This window comes from Marmota marmota, unplaced genomic scaffold (genome assembly GCF_001458135.2).
Source record: "Marmota marmota marmota unplaced genomic scaffold, marMar, whole genome shotgun sequence".
In the NCBI taxonomy this organism is placed as follows: domain Eukaryota; kingdom Metazoa; phylum Chordata; class Mammalia; order Rodentia; family Sciuridae; genus Marmota; species Marmota marmota.
The window spans coordinates 422493-431685 of NW_026000026.1; the positions used below are offsets into that span (position 1 = coordinate 422493).

At 59.1% G+C, this 9193-nt stretch overlaps 1 protein-coding gene across 10 annotated transcripts in view; it reads left to right on the plus strand.

Annotated features, from left to right (window-relative positions):
- The window catches only part of Uckl1 (uridine-cytidine kinase 1 like 1), a 13819-nt gene that overhangs the window by 1453 nt on the left and 3173 nt on the right, over positions 1–9193 (plus strand). The window contains exons 1-10 of one of the 10 annotated variants that reach the window (XM_048810584.1): positions 872–1579; positions 1825–1959; positions 5866–6056; positions 6140–6246; positions 6383–6553; positions 6628–6699; positions 7286–7475; positions 7578–7639; positions 8278–8294; positions 9009–9193. In XM_048810584.1, coding sequence (XP_048666541.1) covers positions 1877–1959; positions 5866–6056; positions 6140–6246; positions 6383–6553; positions 6628–6699; positions 7286–7475; positions 7578–7639; positions 8278–8294; positions 9009–9193 — 1078 coding nt within the window. In that variant the 5' untranslated portion in view covers positions 872–1579; positions 1825–1876. The other 9 variants (XM_048810585.1, XM_048810583.1, XM_015478132.2 and 6 more) reach the window with 9 other exon arrangements.

Sequence of the window (9193 nt, forward strand, 5' to 3'; positions counted from 1 at the left end):
GGAGGGTCGCGGGAGATGGGCCTTGGTTTGCACCCCGCGAGGCCTGGGTTCGCGGCGCTCCGGGGCCGTGTGCCCGCGCGACCTTCCGAGTTAGTCACGTTCGGGTTCGGGCTCCGGCCGGCCCTGCCGCCCAGTGGCCCTCGGACTGATTCTGAGGGTGAGGTGCGGTGGTGCATTCCGACCGCCGGGCATGTGTGGGGCCTTCGAGGGGTCCGGGAGCATTAAAGGGGTCGGTGGGCTGCGGGGGAGCCCGTCAGCATCCGGCTGATCGGCCCCCCGCAGCGCCTCGGGGTCGTGGCCGCCAGGGGGCGGTGGTCACGCGCGCGACTGCGCGCCTCGCCTCTTCCGGGTGTGAGCGCGTCCCGCGGAGTCCCAGAACGCTTTCCGGGTGGGGGCGAGTAGGAGCGTGGAGTTCCTGGAGCCAGAGTGTTGGCTCGGGCTCTGGCGAACGAGCAGGGCCCTTTCAGAGCAGCCGGCCGTAGGCCCACAGCATCGCAGCGGGCAGTGACCGGGAGCTTGCTTGGCTTCGGTCCATCAGGACTTGAGTCTGTGACGCTCACTGATTCCGAGGTCACTGGGTAACCAGGAGCAGAAAGGCCATGCATAGCCAGATAGGCCCCAAGACCACACGGACTGTTCTGGGCACCAGGCCCTCGTGATGTCTCCACACAGACACCGTCCTCGTGCGGGTCACCATGGGCACAGGGCCAGAGCAGTGGGGGTCTCAGGCTGACCTGTGCATTTCCTGTCCAGCCGGGGACTTTTCCTTCTGCTCTCCCAGTGTCCCTGCACTGGTCCCTATGTCTATTTAACCCCCTCCTCTCTGTCTTCAGTGCCTGCTGTCGTGCTGGTGCAGGGACTGTCCTTAGGGGCTACCTGCGTGATGGATACCAGTTGGTTGTGGGCAGTGGAGGGATGCTGATTGCATCTGCTTAGAACTGCAAGAAAGCAGGGTCTGCTGGAAAGGGTTTCAGGGTAGGAGATGTAAGCCTCGGTCCTCCCACCCGCCCCAGACCCTGAGGGGTAGATCCTCCTGACTGCTTCCAGCTGCCCCTCATTCCTGCTGTGTACTGGGGAATGAACTGTATCACCAGACCTTCTTATTTTTTTGAGACAGATTCTCAAATGCCCACACTGTCCCACACTGTCCCAGGAGAAACTTGTGATCCATCCTCTGCCTCAGCCTCCTGAATAGCTGGGATTACAGGCATTAGCCCACCACTCCGGCTTTGGATGTTGGCTGGGGATGCTCAGTATGGTGCAGTCTTGCTCTCTGGTCTCTGCACATGTCTGTTTATTTCCATGTGCCATCACTTGTGGGGTCGTTATTGTGGATGAGGTACCTGCTTTGGTCTCAGGAATCCCAGAGCATAACTGCTGCCATCCTGGAGGAGATCACTGAGGCCTGCCCCTTCCTGGTGGGGGGTGAAGGGGTCTGAGCCATGCCCCACTATGCCGTGACCCAAAGTGGACCCTCTCCCAGAGAAATGAGGGGTGCTCTGAGGTGACTGGACACCCTTCAGCACCCCCTGCTTCAGACAGCCCTGACACTGGAAACAGGAGGAAACTGGGCAAAAAGGTACTTGGCCAACTGGGCTCCAAATGTGGCTACTGATCAACAGCATTAGTGCCCCTGTTGGTGGTGCTAGGAATGGGTGTTCTCTGGTCCATTCTAGCCCTGGGGAGACAGCTTGGGAGTGGGGTTCCAGCACCCTAAGCTGGAGCAAAGGCAGAGGCTGCTGGGAGTCGAGGTTGGTGAGCCAGAATGAAGGCTGCCTATTCTGTCAATAGCAGCACATCTAGGCTCTGGCCTCCCTTTCCTAGGTCAACAGTACCAGCTTCCCGTGAGTTTGTCGCCTGGCTTCTTACCCAGCCCATGGGTCTTGCTCAGCTAAGGCACCCAGGAACATCCAGGCTGACCAGCCTGGGTCCCCTCTGTTGCTTAGACATCCAAGCGAGGTAATGATCCCCAGGAGTCCCACTCTTCATTGCCCAAGACAGCTGAGGCTCCCTGAGTGAGGCCTGGTGCAGACAGCCTGCCACCTGGGAACATCATTAGAAGGGGCAAGCTCTGAGGACACACCGGATGGCTGTTCCTTCTCCAGTTGCCTCTGGAGGGGTGGGTTATCTGGGTGGCCAGGAGGGATTGGCACATATAACCACCCACCGGGAGAGCTGGGCAGCAGAACCTCTCTGAACAGACCCCTTAAGCCAGTAAGAGATTTCTACTGTCCATGCTTGCTGAGGGTGGGGCCAGGCCTGCCTCTTCTCTTGCTGTTGTGGACAGGAGGTGGCTATGTCCCCTGATGAGCCTTGAGTGGCCCAGGGACTTTCTGGACCTCTGTGAGGTGGGGGCGGGGCTGTTATTCTTAGATCCGGCTAGAGGGTAGGGTTTCCTATCTGTTCATGCTCATAGGAGGCACCTTGGGGCCAAGGGTGGGGTGCTGAGCTCAGCCCGGACACTGAGGTCAGCTGGCCAGGAGGGGTCTCAAGTCTCCCTGTTCTGTTGTGTGTGGGGGTGGGGCCAGGGTACTGGAGCACAGTGATTCTCAGCAAGCCTCACAAGCTGGTGAGTGGGCCAGCCTGTGCTCAGAAGGGCAGCTCACACTCACAGCTGGCCTGGATCTTGCAGGCCACACTACGCAAAGCTGTGCTATTAATATCTGGCACAGGATCCCTAGCTGGGTGATCCTCTTATGACTGTGGCCTTGGCCTCAGAGGCCAGTGGCAAGTGTGTTCCCTCAGTACAGAGGGGCTCCTGGGCCCCCAGTGCTGTGCACCTCTCCCTGCATACAGCAGCCCCACTGCCAGCCAGGGGCCCAGCCCCACCCAGGTCTTTATCTGCTGTGCCGCTCACAGGAGTGGTTCTACTCACAGAGGGCCAGTGCAGGTGGCCAGAGAGCCAGAGCTGTGCTGGGCACCGCTGTGGTGCTGAGGTGGTGATGCCTCCCTAACTGCCAGCGCCTAAGCCATATACACACCGGGAGCACACCCTCTGGGACCTGGTCGACCATGAGCAGTCCCCCAGCTTACCCTGGCATCAGGATCTCAGGGTGCTGGGCAGAAGGCAGGTGAGTTGCAGAGGAATCCCTGCTGGTGAGGAGTACCCAGCTTCACGGTGGTGCTGATCACTCCAGACTCCTGTGCAGTGCATCTCTGAGTAGCAGGCAGCAGGCAGGCTGGCAGGCACTCTGGGGAGCTGGGCCAGGCTCAGGCCACAGGGAGTTTCACTTGGGGCTGTGGGTTGTGTGTGTCTCCTCTGGGTCATGGCTCAGTCCTTTGGGTTGAGAATAATTTTCCTCGTTGTGGCCAGAAGTACCCTTATCCATCTGTGGATAGGAAATGAGGTGTTTTGTGCAAATTTCTCTTTTCAGGGTTACACGTTTTGAGAAATGGGTGAATTTTTGCCGCTGGCTCTGGGACAGAGATTAGCTCTGGGAGGGCTGAGGCTTGGTGCAGATAGCCTTGTGGCCTTTGTCTCCAGTGAGGCAAGGTGCATTTCTGGCAAAGTCCCCCCTGGCCTCCTTGCAACTAGGCACTCTGCCCAACAGAAGGGTCTGCAACAGGCTCAGCAGTGATAGCCTTGGAAAGGATTTGTGGTGGTGGTGGTGGTGGTCACTTCAGTGGGGTGAGGAAGTCACTGATAGGAGGACCAAAAGGTCTCCAGGAAGGCCTGCATATTGAGATCCAGCAGAGCCTCAAGCGCTGGCTGCCTCTGCTCAGTATCTATGGGAGTTGGTCCTGGCTTTGTGAATGGGCGTGCTTGCCGCTGGAATCCAGGGCATGGCTGTGGGGCAGCCCTGGGAGATTCCTGCACGAGGCCCTACTCTCTCACAAATTGCATTTTCTGTTAAAGAGTTTCAGTGGAGGTTGAAGGCACAGGGCGATTCCTTTGGAGTGTGATGTGGGCAGCCCCAGGGGTGAGCCTCACAAACCTATTTGTTTACTGTTGGTGGATTAGTGTGCCCAGGTGAGCAAACAGCTGTCTGCCCTCTGTCCAGGGACCTTAGGATGTCACTACAAGTCCTGTCTTCCTTTAAGCCAAGAGCTATTTGGCAAGCCTGACTGGGGGTGCAGACAGCAGCCCCAGGGCACGTCATGTCCTAGGCTGTGCCCCCCACATGTGTCCCACAGCAATGCTGTGGGCACCTGCTCCCATGCTAGTGCATGGTAGAGCAGCACTGTCCCTAGGACCTCTCACCCAGTCTCTGTGGTACCTGGTTGTATTGTTTGTGCTAAGCCTCAGAGCTGTCTCCAGAGCTGCAGGAGCAAGGCTGAGCACCTCTGCCTGGCTAATTATTCCCTGGGCTCACTCCTGAGCTCTCCTAACAATGGTGGTGTAGAAACAGGTGGCCCTGTCTGTCCCCAAGGACAAGCACAGCGCTCTCCTTGTCAAACACAGATAGGAAGCTTTCCTGCTGCTAGAGCTGCCATAGGACCTGTTAGGGATTAGGCTTTGGCTCCTTTCTTCCATGGCCTCCACGCCTGTGCACGCCAATGTCCCTGCCTGGCTTGGGTCATTGCTGGTGCTCTGAGAGGTGCACTACCACTGAGGTGTGCCCTAGCCCTTTCTGTTTGGGGTGTCACTAAGTTGCCCAGGCAGGCCGGGACCTCACAATCCCCTTGCCTTGACCTCCTGGACCACTGGAATGACAGGCCTGTGCCACTGTGTCCTGCTCATGGTTTGGATTTTGAAAGCATGGCACATGTGCTTATAAAACATTCAAGAAGAACACGCGGAAGTCCCTGTTCCAGATTTTGGTCCCCAGATGGATCCTGGTTGAAATTGGCACGTCTGACATGTAAAGCCTTTTGCTCACAGGCTCCTCACGTGGGTGGGCTGTGACATGCTAGGCCAAGCCACTAACCCCTCTTGGACAGCCTGAGAGATGGTGCTAGGGCCACTCTGACCACTTGGTCTCCCCATTCAGGCAGTGGCCAGGAGGGCCTTCACAGCCTGTGTCATGTCCCCCACGCCCAGCATCTTCACACCAGGCTCTGCTTCTCAGGACAAACTGAGCAGTGTCACAGGCCATGCATTCACAGGGAGCCTCCACAGAAGAGGTCTCAGGGTTGAGGCCACAGCCAGAAACGGCACCCCTTTTGGGATACAGGCCAACTGTGCAGGTGGCAGGGATCTGAGAGCTGGCCTGGCATGCGTGATGTGGTGTGGACACAAGCACAGGTCTGAGCCTTTTTCGGGTTAGATTTCCACCTGGTAGTCTCTGTGGGCCTCCTGTTTTACACAGATGGCTCATGGGGTAAGCCCACGTAGGTAGCCTTTGCTGGATTCTGGAAGTTTCTGTCTTAAGGACCCAGGAGGGATCACAGAACAAGTTGGTTCCCTAGGCCTCCTAGCTGGGATCTCCCCTCTCGTTGTCCATCCTGCACCCTGACAGTCAGAGAGGCCAGGCCAGGGTGCCACTCTGCCCAGAGCCCTGTGTCTGTCCTTACCTCTGCCCAGGCTCTACCCTCGTCTGCAAGGAGACAGTGACTGGGCTGCCCAGAGAGAGCACTGGGCTGGGGAGGGGGGCATGGTCCTCAGGGGGTTCTTGCTTGTCCACAAGTGCCTACCTTGCATCACCTGAGGAAGGGCCCTGCCTGGCCCAGTCCACACAGGGGAGGAGCACAGCCTGAGACGGGCACTCTCCTCTCTCCTCATCACTGCAACATCCCTCTGTTCTTGTTGTGTGAACCAAGGTCCCATGCCCCTATGAGCTCTGTGGCCCACTGTAGGTGGGCTTCTTGGACAGTACCCACTCCAGGCTTGACCTGGGTTGCGCCTACCGGAGCCCCCTTGGGTGTGACCAGGCACCAAGGAGACCAGCAGCCCCAGGTCAAGGCTAAACCACATTGTCTTTATAGCAGCAATGCAGGGTCCCTGGACAGGCTTCTCCCCACCGTGGGCACCAGGCGCTCACCGCGGAAGCGCACCACCAGCCAGTGCAAGTCGGAGCCACCCCTGCTGCGCACCAGCAAGCGCACCATCTACACGGCAGGGCGGCCACCCTGGTACAATGAGCATGGCACACAGTCCAAGGAGGCCTTTGCCATCGGTAAGAGTGGTGTGGGCAGCCCCTCGGGACCACCTGTGGGGTCAGCCAGATGTCCTGAGCACGGCTCTCGGCTCCCCTGGCAGGCCTGGGAGGTGGCAGTGCCTCGGGGAAGACCACCGTGGCCAGGATGATCATTGAGGCTCTAGATGTGCCCTGGGTGGTCTTGCTGTCCATGGACTCCTTCTACAAGGTGAGGCCCTGCTCAGCTCCTGGAGTGCCCTTCTCCCTCTCTCCCCTCCCCTGCACATGCAGGCCTTTGGTCCCTGGGCCCCAGCATGCTGTCCCCTGGGGCTGTGGGCAGGGGTCTTCTGTGGCCTCCTTGACAGGTGCTGACCCAGCAGCAGCAGGAGCAGGCCGCCCACAACGACTTCAACTTTGACCACCCCGACGCCTTCGACTTCGACCTCATCATCTCCACCCTCAAGAAGCTGAAGCAGGGCAGGAGCGTCCAAGTGCCCATCTATGACTTCACCACCCACAGCCGGAAGAAGGACTGGGTAGGTAGGGGCTCAGGACTGCAGATGGGCTGCAGAGGCAGAAGCTGGCTTGAAACTCCCTGGTTCCTTTGCAGAAAACGCTCTATGGTGCAAATGTCATCATCTTCGAGGGTATCATGGCCTTCGCTGACAAGACGCTGCTGGAGGTGAGGCATCCCTGTGCCGCAGATGCATCCTCCAGCAAAGCCCTGCCCTGTCCCCAGGCCTCCCCTGCTGAAAGGAGAGGCTTGGGTGCCCCCAACATGGTACAGTTTGCTCTCTCCCGCTGGTTAGCATGGGTGTGGCTGCTGGGGACAGTGCTCCCTCCCCGACCTGCCAACGCTCAGCTGTGCATTGGCTTCCTCATTCCTTGCTGGAGGTGAGGACCTAAGGCAGTAAGTCTGAGGGACTTTGCTGCAGGTCTCAGATACTGGTGCAGGCCCAGAGGACCCCACTGTTGCTCCCACCAACCCCTAGCCCTCACAGAGCTCCTTCAGGGTCCACGCCCAGAACCCATCAGGCCCTCATCCCCATATCATGTAGATGTCATACTGCCCAGCCCAGCTCCTGCCCACTTTCACACACTCCCTGAGCACATGCTCCTGCCACACTCCTCGCAAGGCTCAAGAGATGCCCATGGGGGCTGGCCCTGGACCTGACCCACATACTAGGAGGCCTTGTGCAGGAGCTGCTCCGTGGGGCCATGTGACCCTGCTGATCACAGACCTCAGTCAGCTTGCCATCCCTGTCTAGCTCCTGGACATGAGAATCTTTGTGGACACGGACTCCGACATCCGCTTAGTGCGGCGGCTGCGCCGGGACATCAGTGAACGAGGCCGGGACATCGAGGGTGTCATCAAGCAGTACCACAAGTTTGTCAAGCCTGCCTTTGACCAATACATCCAGCCCACCATGCGCCTGGCAGACATTGTGGTGCCCAGAGGTGAGCCTGCCAGGATGCTGGCACATGCACTGTGGTGCCCAGAGGTGGGCCTGCCAGGACACTGGCACGTGAGCCTGCCTGAGCCGCCCTCCTTTGCCGCAGGGAGTGGGAACACGGTGGCCATTGACCTGATCGTGCAGCATGTGCACAGCCAGCTGGAGGAGGTAAGTCTCAGGTAGTGTCCCTGCTTCTGCTTGCCCCACCCTCCATGTCCACTTGAGTGTCCCCAGCTTGCTTCATCTGCCTGTTCACACAGCCCCAGCCCCAGCCCCAGCCCTTTGTTCTGGGAATGGGCACAGGAACTCAGGGCCCAGCTGCCACATGCTCCCAGCCGGACGTTGGCCTGGCATAGAAGGGCTCCTGTCCCTCCCAACCCTGCAGGATGGCAAAGGAGACCCACTGTCTTGCTGGCCTAAGGCCACAGGGTTTCAGCACTGAGGAGTCCGATGTCTGGCCAGGAGCTCTTCTCCTTCATGGTAGCTAACCCTGGGAGTGATGTCCTCACCAGAAATCCCTTGTTGGAGCATTCTATGGCTGGGTCCCTCACAGGCTGTCAGAGGCCTGTGGCCTGCAGGACGGAGCTCAGGGCCCCTGGCTTAAACTGCCCAGCCCAGAACCACAGGTCTCACCCAAGTGTTCCCCAGGTTAGAAGCATTAGCAGCTCACCTCCCAAACCTGGCAGCTTCTGAGCAGTCTCCCCATGGGGCTGCAGCATGTCCTGTCCTGGGTGGGGTGGTCTGGCACCTGCCCTGGTCACTGACGCGTCACCGTTCCCTTGTGTCTCCTTGTGTTGCTGCCACAGCGTGAACTCAGCGTCAGGTAAGACCCCATAGCTGTCTGCACACATGGAGGCATTTCCAACATCCACAGGGCGCTCCAGGTCTGGGCTGTTACCAAGCCAGGCCAGTGGGCAGCCCCTCCCCATGCAGAGGAGTGGATTAGCCCCAGCCCTGCTTCTGCTTCCCATTGCTGACAGATAAGGACACTGAGACACAGAGAGGTTAAGTAACTTGCCCAAGATCACATAGCACCTAGGCTGAACAGAAATCGTGGAGAATTCTCTGCAAGTGGGGTTGTCTGTGGGGTTCAGCCCCAGAGAGCACAGCTGTTCTCCTGACCTAGCCCTGCCAGGTCTCCAGGAATGTGGCCATGGATGTGTTCCCAGCAGCCTGGGGTCTGGGTCTGCCTCCAGGGCTACTGTACCTCCTCTGCCCAATCTCATGGCGTAGGGGATTCTCGCTGGGGTGGTGTGAGGGCTCGGCCCTGCCCTCCCTGCCTCCCTGCCTGGGCCCTGCTCTGCCCTATAGCTGCCCTGCAGCACACCTGTGGTGGGCTAAGGCTGTGTCCCCCACCCTGTCTACCCAGTGGGCAGGCAGACACCAGCACCTGCCCCTGATGTGTCACCACGAGGGACCTGCCCTCCTCCCTGGCTTTCTTTGGAGGTGGGGAGCCTCAGTCAGAGCGTTGGAAATGCCTCTGGGCCCACCCTGTGCCGCTTCCTTTCCCTGCATGAGTCTCCGCTTGGTCTCCCAGACAGGTGCTGCCGGCCTTCCCTCAGGTCCCTCTAGGAGCCTTTATTCTGAGAAAAAAAGTTTCCAGGTGTGGCCAGCTCCATTTTCCGCTCTCTGGTCTGCCAAGGAAGCGGTGGCCAGTGGCCCTAGTGTCTCCTCCTGTCCAGGAAGCGGCTGGTGGGCAGGGGAAGGACTGCAGGCCACAGG